Genomic DNA, 25812 nt, shown 5'->3' with positions numbered 1-25812 from the left:
CGATGTGGATATAATCTCTATATGTCCCAATTTATTGTAAGTGTTGAGATTCTTTCCTTTTATGGTCTTTGACTTGATGCAATTTCTATATAAATTAGCATTACAAATCATATTCAAAATTCTCAAATTCCATCAAAAATATTCATGAATCTCTCAGACCACCAGTGGCTTAGATGCAGATTGATTGAAAATGTGGAAAGTTAATGGATATTAGGACAACCACTAACATGCACCTTTGCTATATGAGTATGGGTAAAGGTTGGAAGCATCACTAAATTTGGACAATCTTCAACATACAGCCCTTGAAGCAAACCGAAGCTCAGGACCCACTCTGGCAGTTCTGTAAAACCAACGCAGTTTGCGATTCGTAGAAATTTGAGTGTTCTACCGACATTCTTTGTAAGCCCCATCGGAAGACTGGCCAACTTGGGCAGCCCCATCAAGAGCAACGACACAAGGCTGGTCAGCCCTTGAACGCTGGCTCCCTCACCAAAATCGAGCTCTTCACAGTTCCAGACCCACAGCTTCTCTAGAGAAACCAGTTGCTTCATGCTATCTGGAAGAGTAGCTAATCTCGGGCAGTCATATATATGTAGTACACGAATACAAGTGAGGTTTTCAAGCCCTGATGGTAACTGCACAAAGTCACAGTTGTAAAGCAGTACGAACGTTAGAGAGCTGAAGCTGTGGTACCTTTTCTTTCCCAAAGACAGCTTCTGGCAAGTTAGGTACAGAGTTTTGATGTTGATCAAATGCAAGAGATATTTGGGCAGATCTCGAAGGCTTTCGCAGTTGATGAGGTTCAGCGTCTGCAGATTCACCAGCTTGCAGAACGACGATGGAAGAGATGTGAGATTGCTGTTCTGGCTGAGGTCGAGATACCTTAGCCTCTTCAAGTTGCCTATAGAGCTAGGCAGCTCCTCGAGCTGCAGTGAGATCAAGATCAAGACGCGCAGGCGTTTGAAGCTCGTTGCAATGGCGCGGACAAAGGCCTTATCAGGAGACCTAACCTTGAACACACACCTAAAAGACCTCACATTTCTCAATCCGAGCAATGCTTTAGACTCTTCTTTTCCTGGCTGATGATCTTCATCTTGGAGAAAAATATGACGAACCCTATCAGAAACGGCTTTTTTGCCATACTCGATCCCTGCTACAGACTGTGCAAGATCGTGGACGAGGTTGTGGATCTTACAAGCCAAGATCTCCCCATCAAATGCCACCACCACTTCTTGAAAGCAAAATCTTGACAGCAACTCATTGAAGTAGTGATTCCCAACATCTTCAACCTGCCTATCTGCGTTGTCTGAGTGCACAAAGCCTTGAGCGATCCAAAGGTTGATGAACATTTCTCTGGGAATCTGGACACCCTTAGGCAACATGGAGCAATACGCGAAACACTGCCTCAAATGGGAAGGCAACTGCTCATAACTGAGCCTAAGAATAGGCAGGATGCCACTTTGCTGCTGATCAATCTCCCATATGTCATTGTTCCTGATACGTACCCATTCATCCTCGTCTCTATTCAAATAGAGCAAGCTCCCCAACGTCTTGACAGCAAGTGGAACTCCTCCACACTTCCCCACGATCTCCCTCCCAATTGCCACTAGATTGGGAGGCTGATCACCACCTTCTCTTAAAGCACATTTTAGAAATAAAGAGAGGCAGTCACCATCCGAGAGGCCAGTCAGATCATAAGCGTCTCTGGTGCTCGTAACCACAGCTACAGCCTTGCTTCGAGTCGTGACAATGATCTTACTCCCTGAGCTGCAGTTCATCAGCAGCTCCCTCAAATCCATCCACTTGATCCGGTCCACGTTCCACACATCATCCAACACAAGCAAATATCTCGTGCCATTCAACACAGCAGCCAGACGACGCTGCATCTGGTCCATATCAAGATGCCCGAAGCTCTCACCAGTGGCAGATTTCAGGATTTTCTCAACAGTTTTGCCTAGAGTGAAATGTTCAGAGAAAGAAGAAACCCACATTCGAAGACCGAACCTTTGAATCACTCGTTCATCATTATACGCCAACTTGACAACAGTAGTTTTTCCAAGACCTCCGATCCCAACTATAGGAATAACATCAAGATGATCATCATTATTGTAGTTGTCCAAGCTCAGGAGCATCTGTACGATGCTTTCTTTATCACTTTCCCTACCAATGATGTCTGAAGCTCTTACATAAGAGTGGGTTTGCTCTCTCACATTGTTATCCATGAATATCACAGTATGAGTTTTCTCAGTGAAATGAAACTTGCTCCTATCAGCTGCAATCTCATCTAGTTTTTGCCTCAGGCCTCTTATTCTATGACGATCTTGAATCTAAATACAACAGAATTCCAGCCAGAAAAGAATCCTGTTACCTTGTTCAAGATCTCCATGTCTCTCTGCGGAGGAGCTCGTACAGTGAGATCATCCAGCAAATCATCGATGTTGCAGACAGCATCCTTGAGCTTCTGGAGCCAATCCCGAACCTCGTGATTCTTCAACTGCTGCTCTTCAGCATCCAAGATCACTGCTTTGATGGTGGAGAGAGTGTTGTGGAGCCTCCTCACCTCAGATCTGATGTTCCAAACCAGACTGATCTGCTCAGCAGCAAGGGATGAAAGTTTGGAAAGAGCACTCTCAGTGATGTTGAACAAGAATGTTTCTGCCATGTTCCTCCAAATTGCAGAATTCTTTCAGCAACTTTATGGATAAGAAAGAAGAAAGCTTAATGCAATTAGATAGAGAGTGTGTGGACTTTGACAAGTCAACAATCCTTTGTATGGCGAGTCATTGATGACCAAAGACCATTAGTTAGGCTTGATTTAAAAACAAACTAATCAAAATTTGTAAAAATGGCCAACAAACTGACCAAAGTTACTTTTTTACACTGCCAAAAAAAATCATGATAAAATTAACATCAATCAAAGAAATAAAAGATTACTATATATTGATACAGTATAAGTTCAACTGGTTAGGTTCCAATGAAATAAATTATCCAGAAATAGACCAAATTCAGTCCAGATTCTATAATTAGCAATCAAACGAATCAAATGAAAATATGAAATATAGCTAAAACTCAACCAAAACGTCCTTTTTCTGATAGGATTTTTAAAAACCCACGACACAACTTTAAATTTATACAAATCAAACTCAATAAAGCTAGCATTTACAGTAGAAAATTCTCAACTACCAACTTGGACAAAACCTTCATTCTTATCATTTCTCAACTAAAAAAAATTAATAACAAAAATTAAGAAACATTAGGTGGCTAACAACACTAGATCTTCCATCTTCTCTAACAAAACCCTTGGGGACTTCAATCGGGTTCCTCGTTTTTCATCAATGGAAACCACAACCGCAACTCTCCTTACTGAAAGCTTCATGGTAACGAGAAGTGCATCACAGGAAAAGGCAGAGGACTCACCTGGCAGAGAGTTCATAGCTGCAGATAAATCAACTCTAGCTAGCTTTCATAGACCAACCTAATTGTTGGAAGAAGGAAAATCATGATCCTAGCTCGAAAACACTTAACAGCAGCAGCTCAGGTGTTAGAAATCTCAGTCAAAACAAGATGAATAGTCAAATTACATGGATATTTAAAGAAACATGGCCCTTTTATTAGGCAAAGATTGAGCTGAGCTCCTCTAGATACACACTTGGAAACTATAATAAATAGACCAATTATGAAACATATATAGTGAGAAAAGTATACATGCTTTTTAATGTATATCCCAAATATTGACACTTATACTGAGAGCCTCCATATAGACGATTAGACAAATGATATATCCTTGATAGAAAAAGGATCAACTATTCTAAAAAAATCACCAGAACTAGCTAAAAACATAGAATCCTTTATGCACATATAGACCGAATAGGATAAGCAAAATAACAAGGGGTTTCTGAACAGCATGATTAGACCTAACTAGGAAACAGAAGTTTCCACTTTTAGAATTGAAAAGTTGAACGATAAATTCTCCATTTTCACTTGGCTGTCAAAGCTAAATTCTGGATGATTAACAGTATAGTCTCAACCATCTTTACTGATATAGCAGATATCAATTCTGATCAGTGAAACTCAAACTTATCATGCCTTCAATCTTCTAGTTTCAATCTTCCTAAGACTAGAAGACAAATTTGAGATCTCAATCAACTCGAAGTTTCTGAGCTTTATCATTAATACTCAAGGAGAGTGCATCCTTAAACATCAACTGGAATTCATAATCAATAAAGCAATAAAAAAAGGAAATGAAACTATATTCCACAAGATAGATTGCACAATAGCTCTGCATATTAGTTCCAGGACAATTAGTAAAATCATCAATAATTTTGTCTTTTGCAATGAACAAGATAAGTGAAAATGTAGCTCAATTTAACCATTAAGGCATTAACAATTAACAATCCTTAATCAAACATCACATTCCAACATCTGATTAACGTGTACTCAAAACAAAGCACCACAAATTTGCTACTCACAATCAACACAAACTAAGACAAAAAAAAAAAAAAAGCACTCTATTAAACTCTATTTAGGGAAACCAGATCCTTGCAAACGATAAACTCTGTTTCTGTACAATAGCCTGCGAATTAACCGACATGGAACGGGCCGATGTCTCCGGAGCGCAGAGAGCCGGCCAATTCATCGGCAACAGTCAAGCAAGAAACCACCCAACCAGACAATGCAAACCACACCATTCTTGCCATCCAGAGTGTCACACTCCATCCCACTGCCATGGCCCCCAAAATTCAATCTTTCCCAATTATGCAAGATCTTAAACCAGATTCAACCGAAACCCTAATTCTATTTTCTTTCAATTAGCCAGAAAGTATCGAGCTGAAATCGAGAAGCTTTTCTCCATATGCGTCGAACAAATTTCAAGGCAGCAGCTTCATGTATCTCTCTCTCTAATTTCTTCAAATGAGATTATGAATCAAACCCTTGCAAGCGACATTTCTTGATTTAACAAACAACCCATTCAAATAATTTCAATCAGCTCGAAACAGTTTTTTTTTCATCCAAAATTGAAGAACACTCGATCAAAAAGAACTCCAAAGTAGCTAAATTGTGATTTGTGAGCACTTCTGGAAGCTGATTGGAAAATATATCCATAGCGTCAAGATTGATGGGAAATTTGGAAATTTTCCGATTGGCCCCTACCAATAAATTTGGATATTGACTTTTTATTTTACATTTTTAGCAATATTTAATGATAAACCAGCATGAGAGTGTTCCGTTGGCAAGACTAAATCTCATGATTAAATATGTATCATGTTTGGTTCATAAGATTAACCCCCACAACTTAATCCTAAATGGATAGTCTCATGATAATTAGTCTTAGCCTTCCCCTCCAACTAAAATAATCCCACAACTTAATCCTAGATGGATAGTCTTATGATAATTAGTCATGGCAACCGAACGCCACCTATATGTATTGATTGTAGCCACAACTTAATCCTAGATAGATAGGCCTATGATAATTAGTCATGGCAACCGAACGCCACCTATATGTATTGATTGTAGTAGATCTAGATAGAGTATGATTTATTCCAGTACTTATTATATTCCCTCCACCCACAGAACGTCATTTTAATAAATATACTTGAATTAAAGTGAATGGAAAAATAAGGGTGTTAATTAATTAGGGATGTAATTAGGAATGTCAATCGGGCTAGTTCATCAGGTTTCAGGCCAATTCTATTCGGGTTGTAGGTCAATCGGGTGCAGGCTAATCGTACTGTGATTTTTTCGGGTTATAAAAGTTCAACCCTAATCCTAAAAGCTCGGATTTCGGGCTAGGGTAGCGGGCTAATCAGGTTGCTACCGATAAACATAACATGCGTTCAATCCAATAAATAGTGGTGAAAATTAGTTATATTTATAGAATGTAAAATATTTAATTATGATAAATTTGAGATATATGCTTAAACTCAAATATAAACATGATCAAATACTAATATTTGAGATTTATGTAAAATAAAACATAAACATCAAGAAATTTTAAAGCATGTTTTAGAAATTTAAATATATTTTTTTAGTGAATTTGAAGTTTCCAATTTATATATCTATTATTATGTTAATAAAAATTTAACATATAATTTATATATTTAATATATAAAAATAAAAGTTATTTTTTTAGTAATCTATATTATAAAATAACCAATGAAGTGTCGAATTAGAGTCAAACAAATAGAACGATAAAAATTTTATCGGGTTTTCGGGCCAGCCCATCGGATTTTCGGATCTGGCCCTGACGGGTTGTAGGTTAATTGGGTGCAGGCTAATCGGGCTGTAATTTTATCGGGCTAGAAATTTTCAGCTCTAACCCTGTAAATTTGGCGGCTATTCAGGCCGGCCCACGCATCGTGGGCTACATGCATTGACATCCCTTGATGTAATTGGTGTGAATTAATAGGGGATGGATGAAGTTTTTTACTACAAGATATAAAGCAGAGTTGTGTACATTCCAAAATAGTAAAAATGAGACAATATTTTGTGTATATTTTAAAATGGTAAAATAAGACAATTTTTTTTATGTATGGAGAAAATACTAGTAATATTTTAGTATATTATGGTCTAATTAGATTGGAGATAGCCCAATTTAGGTTTCCATCTATTTAATTAATAAGTTGTCGCATGTTTGTACTCAAATAAAATTCATTTCACAATAGTAATTATTAATTTTTTAATAATTTGTGATATTATATATTGCATGTGTGTACTCAACTAAAATGCATTTCACGATGTTTTACTTCCTCCGTCCTATATGAATATGTATTTTTGGTTGGATACGAATTTTAATGTATAATTGGTAAAATAAGAGAGAAGTAGAAAGGAAAAATAATTAAAGTATATGTTAGTGGAGAATGAGTCTCACCTCGTTAGAGAGAAAAAAGTTTTCAAATTTTAAAAGTATCGATTCTTATGGGACGGACGAAAAATAAAATAATGCATATTCTTGTGAGACGGATGGAATATATTATTTTGATATTTTAATTTAACTAACTTAATAACATACTAAGTATTTAAAAAGAATTACTATAAAATTTTTTAAAATTAGTACTGATGTAAAAATGAGGTGGACTACCTGCGAGATAGGCTATACCATTGCACGGAGATAGATTGTGAAATAAAATTCTAATGTGGCAGGAGGAAATGATATAGGCTATGAGATAGGTTGTGAGATAGACTCTCATCATTGTGACTGCACCATATTATATTCCGAGCACTGCACTTCTCTGCTTGATGTTATGTGAATTTTACATAATTCCTTATATTTTTATTTTCATTTATTAATTCAATTTATTATTTTTAAAACTATTATTGATTGAAGTAAATGACATTAAATAACTAAAATTAAGTTAGTATTTTACAAGAATTTAAAATGAAACCAAAAAATCTAGTTTACTGCGATAATCCAAAAAACTCTCAAAAGTAAAAAATATTGCACCATAATATTTTTTTCTATCATCGACATAGTTGTACTGCTAGTATATTCTCTAAAATTGGCAAAAATTTGGATTTCTTTGGCATATTAGGAAATTAGACGGGATCGCTCTGGTAATCTACAGTACAAACCCTACATTTCTCGTCGGTTTTTCCGATCGTCGGGCACTGTCAATACAACATGGCCGCCGCCAGAACACTCCTCCGCTCCGCCGCCACATCAACTCGCATTGCCTCGGCGACACAATCCGCCTCCATTTTCAGGTTAGTGTCTACTCACCGAGCCTTCCACCCATACCTCCTTCAATAATCGCACTTTCATCACCAGATCTCACAAATTGACACCTGAATTATTGCAATTAGATCTCCTGTGGAGACGAGCACTTCAATTTCTCCGCACCTCGGTCAATTCGGGAATTTAGCTGGAAGAAACTTCTCAACTAAGACGAGGAAATTTCGATTTCAGCGCAGAATCGATATGAAGCGAAGCACCTCGGCTACAGGAATCGTGGAAAGGATAGAGTACGATCCTAATCGAACTTCGCGGATCGCTCTAGTACGATGGGAAGGCGGAGCTCTCCAAGGAAAATCCAAGGCGGCGGAGGATATCGCGCTGCCGGCGGAGAGCCTCGAATCCACTGTTGCCCCACCCACCGGTGCGTTCAACTTCTCCTCCCTGCCGGGGTTGCTGGATGACAGAAGCTCAGCTTACTCTTCCAAAGGAGGAAATAAGCAAACTGCCAAGTCTACATATGTAATGGTTGGAGTACCTTCGTCGAAAAGCTTCTTTAGTGAAGGTTCAAGAAGCAGAATTACTAACGGGAAGGATGTTATCGTCTCTGCTTTCTCTACAAAGGCCAAGGGAGAGAATGCGGATGGTTTCCCAAGGATAGCGGTGGCTGGGTCGAGGCCGGCTTACTTCGTTTTGGGAGAGAAAGAGGAAGTAGGAGGGAAGGATGCGTTCTCTCTTGGGGAGGTACAGAAGTGGAAGAAGGATAGCGCTCGATGGATGCATAGGATCAAGCGTAAGGGGGCAGTTTCTTGGTCTAGTTTGATGGGGCAAGAGAAGTTAGGGACTAAGGGATCGAAGCCGAGGAATGGTGGCAAGGCAAAGACTGGGAAGATCGGTGATGATCGTGTTCCTGTCACTTATATCATAGCTAGTCATCAATTGGGAGAGGGCAACCTGGTGATGAATTGGTCCGGAGCTTCGAGTAGCAGCTCGTCTCAATATGCTCAATATGGTAATAGATAGTACTAACTCTTATTGCAAATTGAGAACTGAGTAGAAGAATAACAAATGCCAATTTTGCTTGTGCTTTGGTTAAGCTTTCTAGTTGAACCTATCTTTATATGATTGTAATACACAATGTTTTAGCACTTCCTTATTGCCTTGTGTTACCATTTCTCGGTTGCCACTGGGGAACAATCGTGGAGCGAAAGCAAAGATTGTGTTGGCTTCATCGTTCTCTGTTTCTTCTCGTGGTAACAGTATTTTTTTCTTGAATTCCCTTTCATGGTGTGGATGGTTTGGCATTCTGACCCAAATGCTGTGGAATAGGGAATACTGATATGCTTGATCTAGTATGGATATTGGATCCTGGGTTAATTCATCTGGAGAGAGTGGTTACATAAATGCATAGCTATCTTGCAACAGTTGAGGTGAATTTATGGTGTTTCTTTTTTTCTCTGAATTGTTGTTCATGAATTGTCTCTGGAAGTGTTGGTGCATTAGGTTTAATAGTCTAAAACTAGTGCTTAAACTTGTATAATGTGGCTTCCATTGATTATTAGTATATTTTAGTGTCTAATCATGTTTATGAAATGTGATTCAGTATAAACAATCACATTTTGTTAACTTGGTTTTCGATGGATCATCCTGGCACGTTGTGTACATCAATTTGATGTGATGGTGTATGATGATGACACTGTTGGATTACTTGAATGAAGTTTAATAAAAGCATTTACCAGTCTCTTGTAATTAGATTGTTCAAATGCCAAGATTTTAGCAGATTTTCTGCGTGGACAAAGATTCTAGTTGTTTTGAGAAACCTGTTGATATTTAGTCTTGTACAATAATCCTAATACATTGTGTTCATCAGATACCAACGATGATGTATGATGACTGTTGGATTGTTTGAGCAAAGTTTTATTTTCATGAGCAATAGGAGATTGTATGATAGGTAGGCTCATGCACAAAGCTTTTTTAATTCTTGTGGTCTTATTTGGCTTACAATAAGTTTATCAAATGTTTAAAAGTGAGCTTTTTTAGTTAATTTTGTCGCTGAAGAAAGATTATTCAAGCATGTAGCTTTTCATTTACAAATAAGGGGCATGCTCGTCCGATCTTAAAAGTTGATAGGTCTGTCACCAAAAAAATCAAACGAAAATCCTCATCAAAACACAAACAATGAACAAAACTTCCAATTTTTAACTCCAAACAAACCTTGCCAAACTCCAAGGAAGCGTTTTCTCGCAATTTATACTTTATGCATATTGATATACACAATATTTGAAAGAATTTTATGTATACAGAACAATGGTTAGTTGATTTCTCGCTCCCGCGCTTTTCTTGAAGAATCCGTATCCCCCTTTCTAATGTTTAATTATTTCCGTTATATTTTATTTTTTTTTTATTTTAACCACAGGTATACCGAATCCGACTAATCTTGCTCGATCGGGCTTGCGGATTAAGGCCAAAAGTCTCCCAGCGGGTGGCGGGATTTTAACTCTAGACCTCATGGTCACCACAGCTCCGCGCTGTCAACTGCGCTGCGACCCATTGATTTTTCGTTTTATTTCATGTGTGAAAGAAAAAAGAGTCACAATTTATATGGATTGTGGATAAGTGATTGAACAAAGATGAACATCTTCTTAGATGCATCTCCATCATACTTTATTTTACATATTAAAATATTATACATATAGTATTAATAAATAATAATAAGCACAATAATATGACTATATTAATCTTATTTGTGTATTAAAGAAATTTTTAGATAATTTTTTGGATAAATTTGAAATACCATTTCAGGTATCCAAATACGAGTAAAATATTAAATTCAATATTTGGGTGAATCGTTATAATACTACTCCATCATTCTAGATACCCAAAATTTATCCAATTTTTTAAATGACCAAAAAATGTCTTCCATGCCTTTGGGTATTTTGGTCCCAAAATTAGTCAAAAAGTGAAAAATACTGAGAATGCTATTTTTAAAGTCAGATTATTTTTTGCTCATTTCTATGTAGTTCACTTTTTAATTAATGTTATTTAAGAAATTTCATTATATAATTTTTTATTTTTAGTAATAAATATAAAAATTAAATAATACTAGTATTATATGATATTGGAGAACAATAAAAAATTGAATTATGGTTGAATTTAATCATTTATGGTTAATAATGAGGCTAGAGAATTTGGTTTACACTGTGACAGCTTGAAAAAAAATGAAATTCTGAATGGATTTGGGTTGAAAATAACTACTCCCTCCGTTCCATAGTAATAGAGTCATTTTGCAATTTTAGTACGTTCCATAATAATAGAGTCATTTCTCTTTTTAGTAAAAGTCAACACATTTTTCCACACATACTTTACTCTCTCTTACTTTTTTCTCTCTTTATCTTTCTATCTTTTTCATTTTCTACTTTATTCTCTCTTTACTTAACTCACCTAACACAATTTTTCTTAATCTACGTGCCGAAAACGGAGGGAGTACTATACATTAACAATACAGTATTTGGTTTCCTACTCATTATTCTCTCTCAAGTGACGATTATGGCGGCTGCTACTCCATCTCTCAGATCATTCTTCACCTCTCTTCAAAACAACCAAATTGATCAAAATGTAAGTTCATACTTGCCTATCCCGAATGTGTATATCATCACTAAATATTAGGTTAAGTTCTATGGCAACACCAACCTTTAGAATGTTCAAATGCAAATTAGGAATTTCTATTCAAGAACTGACTTTCTGGAAACTAGAATTGTAGTGTTAACTTCTGAAACTTATAATGGCTGATGGCAATCACTGTTTCTTAGCTTATATCTTTTCTGATGTATAAATTTTAGCCTGTGGTTCATTTTTTTTATATTAAATTGTAGATTTGTATATTTGACAAGAAATTTCAGAGATGAATAGATCGGGGATGGGAAGCCGTAATACGATTGAAATCTTATCCGTGTGTAGCTGAACTGTTTTAAGCCTAATTCATATATTGATGATCTTGTGACAAACATAACTACTTTATATATATTTAATTGGTGCAATGTGACACAATGCATGCTCTAATATTAGATCATTTGGCTCGTGTTCTTACTCTTTCTGAGTGTTTGCTTGGCTTCAAGACTGGTGTTTAAATCTGATACAGAACTTGATTGGTCTTTAGGGTTTTCTCGATAGTCACCTCTCATTGCTTTATGAGCACAAACCAACAGTGCCTGTGGGCAGGCGGAACCTTAAATTGAAGTGCTCGAGAGACAAAGAGATGGACGTCAGCACGTCTGCTTTGGTTGATGGAGTTTCCGAGTGCACAACTGGTAGCTGTATATTACATATTCAAGCTGTTCAAAGAAAATACACATTTTTATCTTTACAGTAGATTGTGCATTTGTGACAGAAGAAGAAATCAGACAGACAAATCTTCAAGTGGAGCCAAGTGTTTCCACAATGTTGATGAATTTTTCCAATGACTTTGATCCTTACGAGGCTTTAAGCACGCCACTATATCAAACAACAACTTTCAAGCAGCTGATTTCTCACTTCAACGTTTTGAGATCTATTTGGCTTCCTGTAAACTGATGGAGGAAAACTGAGATGATTTCTGAAGTTTAGGGGGTTATTGAAGTCTTCTAGAAAATCAGAAAATGTATCTGAATTAGTAAATTAAATCAAAAGTTATGCTTATAAAAACTTCGGGTTTTGTTTTGCAATGGACTCTGTTGTTGTGCTGCCTTCAGCCACGGAAGGTGGAGCATATGATTATACAAGAAGTGGAAATCCTACTCGGGATGCCCTAGAAAGGTCTCAACTTTAACAAGATGCTCATTTTTAGCAATGATCAATGCTCTAGTTCTTTACCAAGGTCTAAAAATTCGTTATCTGATAAAAGACTTCTTGCGAAGCTCGACAAAGCAGACCGGGCACTATGCTTCACCAGTGGAATGGCAGCTTTAGCAGCTATTACTCGTCTTGTTGCAACAGTTACATCATGTGGCATATGGCTTTTTTATCCATTTCAAACATCATGTTTATTAGTAGTATTTTCCAATTATGATTTCATTGCTCAAAGCAATATCAAAGATTCATTCTATCATACTACTATTTTGTTTTGCTGAACTGTTTCAAGCTTTTGAGATTATGGTTTTGATAGGAAATTTTTTCTTTTCTATTTTTGTCATGAATTGACAGGCGAGGAGATTGTTTCTAGTGGTGACATGTATGGTGGTTCGGATCGTTTATTGTCGCAAGTAGTTCCAAAATCTGGTAGTTCCAAAATCTGGAATTGTGGTTAAGTTAATATTTTCATTCAAATTAACTGAAATTTTCAGCCATTCGGTTGCAAACCTTAAGATATACATATATGTTGCAGGCGAATAGATACGACAAAGTTGGAAGATGTTGCTTCTGCAATTACCCCCCGCACAAAGCTTGTGTGGTTGGAGAGTCCAACGAACCCTCGCCAGCAGATCTCCGACCTTCGTGTAAGCTGCTTCAACTCCAAAATCCTTGTATACTACGTCCCTCATCAACATCACTAACTTGTGCGTCTCTTCTCCTAATTGTGTTTTTAGAGAATCGCCGAGCTTGCACACGCTCGTGGCGCTCTTGTGTTGGTGGACAACAGCATCATGTCTCCTGTGCTGTCTCAATCCTTAGAGCTCGGAGCAGGTAACAACACATTTTCTTAAGTAATAGTTTGAGCTAATGCACGAATGGATGAGGTATGAACCTTAGCGTCTCCGATTAATTATCAGATATTGTGATGCACTCAGCTACAAAGTTCATTGCTGGTCACAGCGACCTTATGGCTGGTGTGCTTGCTATCAAAGGCGAGAGGTCCGTCTATGAAACGCGTATACACACGCTTTTATGAACTTTCTAGAAAAAAAATTCGAGATAATTTCATTTGTATCATTCAATAAAAAGTTTTAGTTACTGATCCATAGATTCACATTTTTTATGCTTCTTAGCTTGGCGAAAGACCTATATTTCCTACAGAATGCAGAGGGGACATGGTTAGCTCCGTTCGACTGTTGGCTATGTTTGAGAGGCATAAAAACTATGGCTCTACGTGTCGAAAAGCAACAGGTTGTAAGACGAACTTGATTTCGAACCTGAACAAATGTGTTTCTTATATGGCTACAACTCAGTAGCATTGAATTTGCAGGAAAATGCAAAAAAGATCGCTGAGTTCCTCGCACCTCACCCTCGTGTGAAAAGGGTCTATTATGCTGGTCTTCCCGATCATCCGGGACGATCATTGCATTACTCTCAGGTACAAATCTGAGTCGTATATATCCAGTATTGTTATAAAAGCGTGCATTCTTACAATCTTTGCATTACTCTAAATTGTGCAGGCGAAGGGTGCTGGATCCGTGCTGAGTTTCTTAACGGGGTCGTTGGAGCTCTCCAAGCATGTTGTTGAAACGACAAAGTATTTCAGCATAACTGTGAGCTTCGGTAAGATCACTCTTGGTTCATTATCCGATTCGCTCTTCAGTCATTTTAACTTAGCACAATATTGAACTTCCAGGAAGTGTCAAGTCCCTCATCAGCTTGTCCTGCTTCATGTCTCACGCAAGCATACCAGTAGCAGTACGCGAGGTACGAGGCCTCACCGAGGATCTCGTAGGTATATCCGTCGGGATTGAGGATGTTGACGACTTGATCGCTGATCTTGACCACGCCCTACGAACAGGGCCTGCATAACTCATCTGCATCGGGCCTTTTTTGTTTCTAGAAAATTTATTCGAGATAAAATTCAAAACATGATTGTAGATGAAGTTTTTTTTTTTTTTTCAATACCAGTTCATCCAATTGCAGATATGTTAATAATTACAGTTGATATAATTAGTTTTTGCATGATTCCAATGTCTATAAACATATCAACTACAGCACAAAGCGTTGGAAGCAACGCGTTAGCTTTTGGTCGTTGCGTTCCCTAACCTGAATCACGTCAAGACTAAATATTCACCTAAAAATACCACCAATGATACCTTGAATTATTCTGCAATCATCAAGCTTCTGTAGACTCATAATTCTAGAATGTATTTACAAAAACTTGTAGCTAAATAAGGTAAAAGAAATTACTGTGGTTTTGCAAAGATGAGGCTAGATAAGAATCACTTTGAATCAATTTGCTAGATCATTCTAAAGATTCAGTCACTGGCGCCATCGCAAGATCATTCCGAAAGATTCAGTTGCTGGTGAAATCATTGTAACCCAACCCCTCCGATATGGTGTCCAATCTCCTAACACCTGCTCAATGAGTTATAGCTTTAAAACATCAACAGAGATCACAGTTTCACATAACAAAGGAATAACCGAACGCACAAAGAAAACAGTACCTTGTTGTTCGCTTCTGATCTGGGGGTTCAAGATGTTCGCATCTGCGCCCAGAAATGGCGATCTAGAGTAGCTCATGAGTATATCTGAACACAAGTCAGGTAAACATGAGTCAAAATAAATAAAATGTTTGATGTGGTAAGAGAAGGGCAGCAGTGAACCCACCTGAGCTATTGGAAAAGTCTGCTGTCAAATCTGAGAGGCTGAAGTTGCGCGGTATCTGTCCCAAGAATCCAAATGAGCTTGTCTCCTGGTCCATCATGGAGTCATTCGGATCACCACTTGTGAAAGGTGAAACAAACGCTTCTCCAGTTGTGTTGCGATGTTCTATGAGATTGTTCTCTGCGCCAAACATGTAGTTGGAGTCGCCCGCAAAGCCACCCTTTGGTTTAATCATCACACCATTCATCCCTTGCACAATTCCGGAGCTGGAATTTTAAGTTACAAGCATGTTTTCTGGCACGTCGATCCGACCACCATGACCAGATATGTTGACTGGAACTTGCATGTTAGGTTGCAAGGCGGACACGCCATTAGTGTAGACATTGGGTAATGTAACAGCTTGGTGCATGTTTTCCGGATTTATAGGTAGCCCAGCTGGCTGTTGAACCTGATAACCCGAGTTGTTGTGCACTACTGATGATTGAAAACAAAATTCACTAATCAATCAAACCAATAACAAACTTTGATCCAAAGTAACAAATGTATGCATAAAAGCCTAATGTGGCATATGGTCACTATGACGAATAAAAGAAACTCACTTGAATGCATCTGAGATCCATTTGACAACGACATGGAAGTGACTCATGTTTGACCGACTTGACGCATTAGCTCAACTTGTCTCTCGAGCAACTGAGATCCATTTGACAATGACATGGAAGTGACTCCTGTTTGACCGACTTGACGCATTAGCTCAACCTGTCTCTCAAGCAACTGATTAAATCATAATATCTGGTCCTTCAAAATCAGCCTCAGATGATACGCCCGAAAGAATTGTTGGTTTTCTGATTCGAGTTTTTGCCACACTGGAAGAAAGCAAATTATCAGAATAAATTTAAGCATATAGTATAGTCGATAAGGTAGTTGTAGGGACGGATAGAAATATTTTTCAAGAATCATCAAGACGAAGCAAGTCCGTTATAAATAGTGCGATTCGAAATAATAGGCAGATGAAGACAGGACAGACGAATAAAAGAGGAAATTGAATTTACCAATTGCTGTGAAGCCAGGTTCAACCTTTGCCTGGTGTGACAACGTATTCACAACCTCCTCCTCACTCATATAAAGCTGAAGGCATTTTTCGATAAGGATTTGAACCTGTTACGAGTTCAAAAGACCGGTTCAGCACATATGATAGAGAAATGCCACAGACCCAAAAGAAGGGCACAAGATTTTAAAATAAAAGGAAAATTTCTGTTTTCTTATAAATCAGTGCTTCAAAATGCCATTATAGGACCATCTGCATTAAATACAATAATAGCTCATAAAGTATAGATGCCAAAAATGGTTATCTTATCGATATAAATGACGTGATTGATCCCACGTGCACACCTGTCGTACATTCAGATCATCTATATCTTCAACCTAATAACTGAACTTTCTGATCCCGACAGTTACAGTTACGCAACAAGCCACATGTACAAATAATGTGTTTATGAATAAAAAATAACATTAAAACTAACCGTGTCTATGTCCTGGACAGAGATTTGTCTAACTTCGCCATTTGACATTTTGCAAGTTCCAAAAAGAGGGCTAAATACTTTGGCTGGTTAATTCACGAATAGCTAAGCCACAGAGTTCTGAGATGCTCCGTCGCTTACGGCCTATACATATAACTCACAGTGCGTGAAATTATTGTTCATCAAGAAAAGACATTACAATAGGTGAGTTGTGCAAGTTAAACCCCAACCAAAAAGAATAAGCTAAGTAACACAACCAACAGTAAAATTTTGTTTAAACATAATTTGAAGTGTCATATAATCAAGAAAACTTCATCCGGCACTTCATAATAGGGGTCATATCCGAGGAACTTCTACCATTGGTGAAGGAATTAAACACAAAAACTAACTATTCTCAAGTTCAAACTAACCTACTTCCATCAAACACATAATTTAACCAAACATGCTACAATAAAAGCTTTAAAACAGCTCCTTCCAAACAAGAACAAACACTTGAAAGACATGTCTCTTCTCTTCTATCCCAATTCGACATAAATTAACTCTGAAACCTAAATTACAAGCATGCCAACTTTCACAAACACAAACCTCAATTTGACATAAATTAACTTCAAACCTAAACTACAAGCATGCCAACTTTCACAAACACAACTCCCACAAAACATCACCAGTAAACATAAGCGATGAAAACATAAAAATCAAATCTTTCACCAAGAGCAAAATTGCCCTTCAAGCTCAACTACGATCAACCACCAAAACACACACACAAAAATTAGTCATCGTTTTAGGTCATCGAAGAAAAAAGGATCACGGAAAAACACAAGATCATCTAGATTAAACATAAGAATCAATGCACAAACACAAACACAAACACAAATCAATTAAAAATGAGGTAAAATTATTACTCTACAAAACATGGAGTATATTCTTTAACCTGGGCTTGTAATTTGCCGAGTTTGTCACAGCTCAGAGTGAAAGAGTGGGAATCTATAGAGACGATCAAATATAAAGAGAGTGTGATGGCGGGCTCTTCTATAAAAGCCTCAATCGCTCGCAACCAATGTATTTTATATAGATCAATTTTTTTTATTAAAATTGTTGTAATATTATTTATTATTCTCTTTTTAATATATTTCCAAAAATCTGTAGTATATAATTTTAAAATGTTTGTGGAAATATTTTAGATAAAATTAGATATGATTTTAATTTTGATTGAAAATACGCAATGCGGAAGTTAATTTTTCCTAAATATGTAATTACTTAATTTGGAAAAGTTAATTATTTCCTAAAGTATTGCGTAAGAAAGTCAACTGTTTTCCTAAATTATTCCATAAGAATAAATATATGATGTACTAATACATTTTAAATTATTTAATATTCATATATCAATTTTAAGTGCAAAATAACCAAAACCTCCGATTATACAATATATAACATTTATTACTTCTACTCTATAATTTCCCCTTACTCAATAATCCCAGAATGAAATTTGTTAGAATAGAGAAAAATTTACATTAATTGTAAATGCATAATTACCTTAAATTTTAAACTGTTTTTTATCCAAACCGATTTTTTTTTTATAATTATTATTATCTTATTATATCATCCTTTATATATTGGTAAAGATATCTTTATCAAAGTGTAGGCATAAAACGGATGATAGTATGCCAGAATAATTAATAAGACCAACACAATAATAAGGATTCCGTTTTTATATGGAAACATGAAATTCTAATTTTGTACACAATTTGTGAAATATGGAAGTCTCATAACACAAGCAAATCGAGTTTTAGGTGCCGTTTTATACATGTGAAGTGAAAATATCCCTTATGCAAAATTATTTTAGACTAGTACTACTACTTCTGTCTACATAAAAATAATGTTATTTTACTATTTTATGATGTCTAAACAAATAATTATATTTATAAAAATAGAAAGTTTCTATTTCATAGTATTTTACAAAAAATTTCATGTCTCTCTTACTTTATCGATTTTTTTTTTCTTCTTCTTTCTTACTTTACGAATTTAGCATTAAAACTTGTGTTGTCCACGAATAAAATTATTTTTTTTTGATTGGGGGAGTATTACATTTTAAATTGAAGTGACGTCAAATTCAAAATTCTGATATTTCATATACATATTCTAGAGTAGCATTTATGCAATATGTATGGCTAACATATGAAGACAAAATATTATGTACAAATGAGTCTAACAATGCTTTAAGGTTGAATTTGAATTTAAAAAATTTGTATGAATATTAGACAATGTGACTCATAGTTGGTTGGATATTGGTGTTAGAATTTGTAATTTAGTCAGATATTGGTGATAGAATTTGTAATTTAGTCAGATATTGGTGTTAGAATTTGTAATTTTGTCATTTACTTATAATTTGGAAGGGTAGCGCACTATATAGTCATTTACGTATAATTTGGAATCTATATTGTACTTAAACTAGTGTGTGAAATTTGATGTTAGAGAAGAAAAATAGAGTGTACACAAGATGATGATTTGAAAAAAAAATGATAATTTGATAACAAATAGTACTACTACTAGTAAATAAGTTTGAGAAATATGCAATGTGTTTTGGCTTGTTTAATTGGGCTATTAATGCACTCAACTACACAAGAAAACATGTAATTGAATAATATTTGGCAAGATATATGTTTGATTGATTATTAAGATTTAAGACGCATGCACAATATGTTCCACAAAATTCAGGAAAACCTTATTTCAGATGTACAATTGTTCACAATAATTTATCATACTAACTAAGCAAAGAAGTGAAATAATTAATCCACCAATGATACCTTGAATTATTCTTGAATGTATTTACAGAAACTTGTAGTATATAAATAAGGACCAATAAACGCAACAAAGGAAGAATAAATTACTGTGGTTTTTGCTCAGACAAGGGCGAGATAAGATAACAATTATTTTGCATCTAAATGTCTTCATGCTTGTACCAGTTTGCTAGGTCTTTCGGAAGATTCAATCCCTGGCGAAATCATCGTAACTCAACCCCTCCGATACGGTGTCCAATCTCCTAGCATCTGCCCATCGCGTTATAGCTTTAAAACATCAACAAAGATCGCCATTTTCAAGTAACAGGGAATAACTGAACGCACAAAGAAAATAGTACCTTGTTGTTCGCTTCTGATGTGCGGGTCCAAGAAGTTCGCTCCCGAGCCCAGAAATGGCGATCTAGAGTAGCTCTCGAGTATATCTAAACGAGCAGGTAAACATGAGTCAAAACAAATAAACCGTTTGACATGGTAAGAGAAGGACAACGGGGACGGGAGAACCCACCTGTACTATTAGAAAAGTCAGCTGTCAAATCAGAGAGACTGAAGTTGCGCGGTATCTGTCCCAAGAATCCAAATGAGCTCGTCTCCTGGTCCAACATGGGGTTGTTCGGATCACCACTAGTGAAAGGTGAAACGGGCACTTCTCCAGTTGTGTTGCGAGGTTGTATAAGATTGTTCTCTGTGCCAAACATGAAGTGGGAGTCGCCATCCTCTGATTTAATCATCACATTGTTCATCCCTTGCACAATTCCTGAGCTGGAATTTTGAGTTAATAGCATATTTCCAGGCACGTCGATCTGACCACCATGACCAGATATGTTGATTGGAACCTGCATGTTAGGTTGCAAGCCAGCTGGCTGTTGAACTTGATAACCCGAGTTGTTGTGCACTACTGAAGTTTGAAAAATAAACTCACTAATCAATAAAACCAATAACATATTGTTTTGATCCAAAGAAACAAATGTATGCATAAAAGCTTAATGTGGCATATGTTCACTGTGACGACTAAAGGAAACTCACTTGAATGCATCTGAGATCCATTCGACAACGGCATAGAAGTGTCTCCTGTCCGACCAACTTGACGCATTAGCTCAACCTGTCTCTCGAGCAACTGATTAAATCTTAATATCTGGTCCTTCACAATCAGCCTCAGATGATACGCCCGAAAAAAATCCTGGTTTTCTGATTCGAGTTTTCGCCACACTGGAAGAAAGAAAATTATTAGATAAATCTGAACATATAGTATAGTCAATAAGGTAGTCGTCAGGGACAGGTACAAACATTTTTCAAGAATTATCAAGATGAAGAACGTTTATTAATACAAAAAGTGTGCATATCGAAATAATAGGTATATGAAGATTCGACCGACAAATAAAAGAGGAAATAAAAGTTACCAATTTCGGTGAAGCCAGATTCAATCTTTGCCTGGCGTGACAACGTATTCACAACCTCCCTCTCACTCATGTAAAGCTGAAGGCATCTTTCGATAAGAATTTGAACCTGGTACGAGTTAAAAAAAGAGTTTAGCACATATGGTAGAGAAATGCCACAGACCCAAAAGAGGGGTACGGGATTTTTAAATATAAGGAATTTTCCGGTTTTGTTGTAAATCAGTGCTTAAAAATGTCATTATATGACCATATGCATTAATTACAATAATAGCTCAAAAAGTATAGATGCCAAAAATGGTTATCTTATCATTATTCCTTCCCGGTATAAATGACATGACTGATCCCACATGAGCACCCATCGTACTTTTTGGACATGTTTAACTTCAATAGAATAACTAAACCATCTGATCCTGACCGTTACAGTTACACGACAAACCACATGGACAAATAATGTGTTTACAAATAAAAAATAATCATGAAACTTACCATTTGTATGTCCTGTACGGAGATTTGTCTAACTTCGCCATTTGTCATTTTGCAAGTTCCAAAAAGAGGGCTAAATACTTTGGCCGGTTCACGAATAGCTAAGCCACAGAGTTCTGAGATGCTCCTTCGATCACAAGCCTACACATATAACTTACACAAAGACATTACAATAGGTGATCCGTGCAAGACAAACCCCAACCAAAATGAATCAGTTAAGTAACACGACAAACTTTTGTCTGGACAGAATTTTAAGTGTCATATAATCAAAACAACCTCAGCCGGCACGTATAATATAATGTGTTTCTTTCCCCTTTTCTTATTTTTATTCAGCTCAGATTTCCCGCAAAGAGAAAACCGCCATTTTTGCACTGAAAGTAAAAGCTCTACTTTTACCCGAGCATTTTAAATCTCACCTAAGTGAACTTCTACCATTGGCTAAGGAATTTCATGTTTCTAAAATAAACTGAGGAATTCTGGTTTTAGTCTCTTTTCACTTCCCATAGATCATTTATTCTAATAAATCACATACTGATAACCTCACCGTCTCTCAGCCATAAACTGAAATAGGTGTAAACACGAAAACTAACTATTCTCAAGTTCAACCTAACCTACTTCCATCTAACACATAGTTTAACCAAACATACTGCAATAAAAGCTTTAAAACAGCTCTTTCCAAACAAGAACAAACACTTGAAAGACATGTCTCTTCTCATCAACTCCTAATTTGACATAAATTAACTTCAAACCTAAAAACCAAGCATGCCCCCTTTCACAAACACAAATCCCACAAAACATCACCAGTAAACACAAGCAACGAAACCATAAAAATCAAATCTTTAACAAAGAGCAAAATTGCCTTCAAGCTCAACTACGATCAACCACCAAAACACACACACAAAATCAGTCATCGTTTTAGGTCAGCGAAGAAAAAGGGATCACGGAAAAAACACAAGATCACACAAATTCTGGCATGATTAAACAAAAGAATCAATGCAGAAACGCAAATCAATTAATAAATGGGGGAAAATCATTAATTTACAAAACATATAACCTATAATTTGTTGGGTTTATGAGAGCTCTCTTTCGCAGCGGCAGCAACAAGAGAGGGAATCTAGAGAGACGTTCATATATAGAGCGAGAAAGTGATGGCGGGCACTGGCAGCAGAGTGGCAGTGCTATAAAAGCCTCAATCGGTTGCGTCCAATGTTTTTTTTAAATCAATTTATTAATTATATGCACTATATTTTAATTTTATAATGTTTGTTTGGAAATATTCCATTTTACATATGCGCATATGTTAACCTGACCTAAATCTGTAAATAGGGAGTAACTTAATTTGGAAAAGCTATTAGTATTTCCTAAATTATTGCATAAGAAAAAGCTAATTGTTTCCGAAACTATTGCATAGGAATAAATATGTGGCATACTAATCTATAAATCAATTTTAAATCCTCCATAAAATAAGTAACGTCTAAGTGCTACACACTTTATGCACACATTACAAAAAATGCAATTTGTTATTACTGCTACAGTCCGATTTATCAACAAATGAAGGTACAACCTCAGGTGCGGGAGGTACAAGCATTATGCGTGGTCAACTCTGCTGGCATACTCATTCATTTGAAAGGAAAGTGACAAACGCCAGGCAAGAATTCATTCATATTTTATGCTCCACATTTATGAGTTAACCGACTATACTATTTTCTGATGATGTAATTTTGTTTTTATATTTCTTATTCAACCCCATTCCCCATTTTGCAAATTGCTGATTTGATGGAAAGTTAATGAATATGTAATCAAGGTTCTAATCTCATTGATCGATCTTTCTGGAAATGAAGAGTGAGTTAGAGCATACAATAAATTCGAGTACCTAATTGGGGTTGAGAATAATAACACATTCTTTAAAAAAATTTGAACTGTTAAAGATTGTGATGTATTTCACTTGTCACATATCATAAAGGGGGTATGGATTGTTGAGGGTGCTTGCTTGCATTTTTTAACCAAAAAACAATGTGTGTGTTTTTGTACATACTGATTTTCAATCAAACTAGATTAATCATTTATCGTCAGTTATGAAATACTGCTAATCATGAAAAATACTATGAAAATATTTCATAATTAGAAGACAAAAATTTCAAAACCAAAGATTACTTTTTCGTCCGTGGCCATGTCTCGATTTGAGGTTATACCATCCGGCTGTAATAAAATTTTATTAGACTAAGTTTTTTGAAAACTAAATTCAGTTTTTGGTATATAAAAATTAGTACTACTATCTAAAATCATTTGGTATAGTATTATATTTGAAAAATATGTCGGGGTCGACTCTGAGAAAAGTAGAGCAAACTTATTGGGCTTTAAAAGTGATCCATTTAATATATGGGCTGAGCCAAATTAGACAATTTTAGCCACTGGGTTGAGGAAGAGGTGATTGTGTGAAGACTTTTTTCATTCGTACGATTCCTACAAGGTCATAGCACATAACTTTGATGGCCCAATTCTTGTTGAATTGGTGTAAGAAGTGATTGTGTGAAGACTTTTTTAATTCGTACAAATTAAGAATCGACGTTCCAAAGTGTAGAATATCTAAGACGAGCGTGATAACTCTTTTTCATGCGCCAACTTGGATAAAGCACGATTTCAAACTTGCTTACTAAATTAAGTAGTGGGTCAGGGTCACCCTTCTTGCATAAGCTCCGGCCCCTCGACTCGACGTGTCACACTCTATAAAAAATTTCTACAAAAAATTGGGCATTCGCAACAGCTAACCAACTCCATGAGGACACAACCTCCTTAACCACACGGAATTTACACATTTTTGGAATTAGATTTATATTGATTTGATTGAATATTGCATGATTTTAGTCGAGGACGGATCTAGCGTGGGCCAAGCTGCCATTCCAATATTGAAGGAATGAGAAGAGAAGGGAGAGGGAGACATAAGGAAAAACAAGGATTATAAGTTATTATCATTAAATTTGTTGTTGTATGGTCCACTTTTGATTAGAAAATACTACCTTCGTCCGCAAATAGGAGTCACAGTTCATTTTCAATAATTTTTATAAAGGAGTTTATGTTTTAGAGGCGTCCCGCTGGATCTCATAGCTCTTAATTGGCTTCTTCATAATAAATTATGTGACTTTTTCTTTGTAATATGTTGTAGTCGTGTCATTACAAAAAAAAAATTCTCTCTTTATATTTACCTTAAACCATATCAAGATTTATTAATGTTTTCATATCCTAAATGATACGCCATCTTAAATAAGCCCAATACTATCGATTTATAAATATTTGATGAAGTCGCGGTGATGAAATTCAAATTTGTCACAAATTTTAGTCACATATCCAACTTTCAGAACAGCCAAACCATGATGCTAAGGAATTGATGTAATGATGTCTCACAATTCAAATTTTAGGTTGAAAACAAAAATTTTAATTAGAATGAACATAAAATATAAAAATATGTAAATAATATGATTGTCCGAACCCTACAGACCCAGGTCCCTCTCAAGAGAAGATCCACTAAAGCTAAAACGAATCTAAGAAGATATAAAAGGATTGTACAAATGGATTATCCACATATGATTAGTTGTGTATATATGCAGAGAGAGAGAGAGTTGGAACCCCATGTGCAACTATATACCCTACATGCCCAATTACAACTAATCTTGATTGCCACTAAAGCTGACTTAAGATTCATAATAAAATAAAATAATATAAGAAATTGATTTATGATAATCATCATATTTACACCCACCCTTATATCTCACCCCCAATGATAAATAAACTCGCCCAAAAGCACAATCAATCACCTTTTATTTTTTGATGGCTATTTAAAGTCCACTTACACTCATAACTATTGGGCTCAACTCGTTTAAGAGTAATTTGGGTCGAAAAGTCATATACTACAAATTAACCCTGAAAAGTCATATACTACAAATTAACCCTAAATAGAGGTGCTTTAAAATAACAATACCTTTTAAAATAATATCATACCACTATTTCTAGCCAATTATTTGTACACGTGGATGAATAATAAGTGGCCATATGGCAATAAAAAAATGCTCAAGTATAAAAATCTCAGCTATCAATATACAACACTGTATACAATAATTTTTTCTCGGCCAGCAATATCCAACACGCTATACAGCAATTTATAGATTGTTGTGTAGCGTTTATAATATTGTTGAATATGTGGTGTCACTGTTTATAATATTGTTGTATAGCATTTATAATATTGCTGGATATGTGGTGTCACAGTGTCAGTTTAATAGGTGTTGTCATTTTAACACAAAACAATCGTACATATATCACATTAATTATTGAATTTCAAGTTTGATAGTAATAGGCGCTACATCAAGTATTTCTTCACATGGTTTTCTTCATTTTAAAATGATGGAATTTCCAAATTAGTAAAATAAAAAAAAATAAAAATCAGCATCCAAAAAAGCATA

The 25812-nt window shown here is 36.0% G+C and overlaps 4 protein-coding genes and 2 pseudogenes across 6 annotated transcripts; 2 read left to right on the top strand and 4 right to left on the bottom strand.

Annotated features, from left to right (window-relative positions):
- Nucleotides 1–112: 112 nt before the first annotated feature.
- Nucleotides 113–4177, bottom strand: LOC125190305 (putative disease resistance protein RGA1; annotated as a pseudogene).
- A 167-nt stretch (nucleotides 4178–4344) lies between these two features.
- On the bottom strand, nucleotides 4345–5141 carry LOC125190306 (uncharacterized). Its single transcript, XM_048087577.2, has one exon. It carries the CDS (start codon nucleotides 4725–4727, stop codon nucleotides 4581–4583), a length of 147 nt encoding a protein of 48 aa, XP_047943534.1. The 5' UTR covers nucleotides 4728–5141; the 3' UTR covers nucleotides 4345–4580.
- Nucleotides 5142–7494: 2353 nt separating this feature from the next.
- On the top strand, nucleotides 7495–8900 carry LOC125186047 (large ribosomal subunit protein uL2mz, N-terminal part-like). The gene is made up of 2 exons (XM_048082355.2): nucleotides 7495–7701; nucleotides 7801–8900. Exons 1-2 carry the CDS (start codon nucleotides 7619–7621, stop codon nucleotides 8690–8692), a joined length of 975 nt encoding a protein of 324 aa, XP_047938312.2. The 5' UTR covers nucleotides 7495–7618; the 3' UTR covers nucleotides 8693–8900.
- A 2274-nt stretch (nucleotides 8901–11174) lies between these two features.
- Nucleotides 11175–14524, top strand: LOC125186079 (cystathionine beta-lyase, chloroplastic-like). Its single transcript, XM_089058289.1, has 13 exons — nucleotides 11175–11284; nucleotides 11826–11976; nucleotides 12057–12186; nucleotides 12389–12460; nucleotides 12549–12652; nucleotides 12848–12925; nucleotides 13010–13140; nucleotides 13231–13327; nucleotides 13414–13495; nucleotides 13630–13747; nucleotides 13827–13934; nucleotides 14017–14119; nucleotides 14193–14524. The coding sequence occupies exons 1-13, from the start codon at nucleotides 11216–11218 to the stop codon at nucleotides 14366–14368; spliced, it is 1419 nt and encodes a 472-aa protein (XP_088914415.1). The 5' UTR covers nucleotides 11175–11215; the 3' UTR covers nucleotides 14369–14524.
- Nucleotides 14525–14640: 116 nt separating this feature from the next.
- Nucleotides 14641–17607, bottom strand: LOC125190861 (uncharacterized; annotated as a pseudogene). Its single transcript, XR_016130385.1, has 6 exons — nucleotides 16687–17607; nucleotides 16216–16321; nucleotides 15766–16029; nucleotides 15170–15640; nucleotides 15007–15090; nucleotides 14641–14917 (listed from the first exon to the last, which is right to left on the bottom strand). The product of XR_016130385.1 is annotated as an uncharacterized LOC125190861 (transcript).
- A 1859-nt stretch (nucleotides 17608–19466) lies between these two features.
- On the bottom strand, nucleotides 19467–22564 carry LOC125191406 (uncharacterized). 2 transcript variants are annotated; one of them, XM_048088959.2, is made up of 7 exons: nucleotides 22413–22564; nucleotides 21362–21499; nucleotides 20879–20984; nucleotides 20505–20687; nucleotides 19987–20376; nucleotides 19820–19903; nucleotides 19467–19730 (listed from the first exon to the last, which is right to left on the bottom strand). In XM_048088959.2, exons 2-7 carry the CDS (start codon nucleotides 21407–21409, stop codon nucleotides 19669–19671), a joined length of 873 nt encoding a protein of 290 aa, XP_047944916.1. In that variant the 5' UTR covers nucleotides 21410–21499; nucleotides 22413–22564; the 3' UTR covers nucleotides 19467–19668. The 2 variants fall into 2 exon arrangements, with proteins under 2 accessions (XP_047944916.1, XP_047944915.1); XM_048088958.2 differs by lacking the exon at nucleotides 22413–22564 and having other exon boundaries at nucleotides 21362–22406.
- Between the last annotated feature and the right edge of the window lie 3248 nt (nucleotides 22565–25812).

The sequence above is a fragment of the Salvia hispanica genome, chromosome 5, assembly GCF_029641045.1.
Source record: "Salvia hispanica isolate PSC_SH4W2 chromosome 5, Shi_PSC_v1, whole genome shotgun sequence".
Lineage (NCBI taxonomy): Eukaryota > Viridiplantae > Streptophyta > Magnoliopsida > Lamiales > Lamiaceae > Salvia > Salvia hispanica.
Note: the sequence above shows the minus strand (reverse complement) of the source record. Positions and strands in the feature narration are given on the sequence as shown.

What these genes read in the sequence shown, in the direction of transcription:
- LOC125186079 (XM_089058289.1), top strand. Translation starts at nt 11,216, where the DNA reads ATGGCGGCTGCTACTCCATCTCTCAGATCATTCTTCACCTCTCTTCAA. An exon ending in ACAACCAAATTGATCAAAAT is followed by an intron (nt 11,285 to 11,825) that starts GTAAGTTCATAC and finishes ATTGGTCTTTAG; the next exon opens with GGTTTTCTCGATAGTCACCT. An exon ending in TGCAACAGTTACATCATGTG is followed by an intron (nt 12,653 to 12,847) that starts GCATATGGCTTT and finishes ATGAATTGACAG; the next exon opens with GCGAGGAGATTGTTTCTAGT.
- LOC125191406 (XM_048088959.2), bottom strand. Translation starts at nt 21,409, where the DNA reads ATGACAAATGGCGAAGTTAGACAAATCTCCGTACAGGACATACAAATG. An exon ending in ATCTGGCTTCACCGAAATTG is followed by an intron (nt 20,688 to 20,878) that starts GTAACTTTTATT and finishes TCTTTCTTCCAG; the next exon opens with TGTGGCGAAAACTCGAATCA. An exon ending in TGGATCTCAGATGCATTCAA is followed by an intron (nt 20,377 to 20,504) that starts GTGAGTTTCCTT and finishes TTCAAACTTCAG; the next exon opens with TAGTGCACAACAACTCGGGT.
- LOC125190306 (XM_048087577.2), bottom strand. Translation starts at nt 4,727, where the DNA reads ATGGCAGTGGGATGGAGTGTGACACTCTGGATGGCAAGAATGGTGTGG.
- LOC125186047 (XM_048082355.2), top strand. Translation starts at nt 7,619, where the DNA reads ATGGCCGCCGCCAGAACACTCCTCCGCTCCGCCGCCACATCAACTCGC. An exon ending in CAATCCGCCTCCATTTTCAG is followed by an intron (nt 7,702 to 7,800) that starts GTTAGTGTCTAC and finishes TATTGCAATTAG; the next exon opens with ATCTCCTGTGGAGACGAGCA.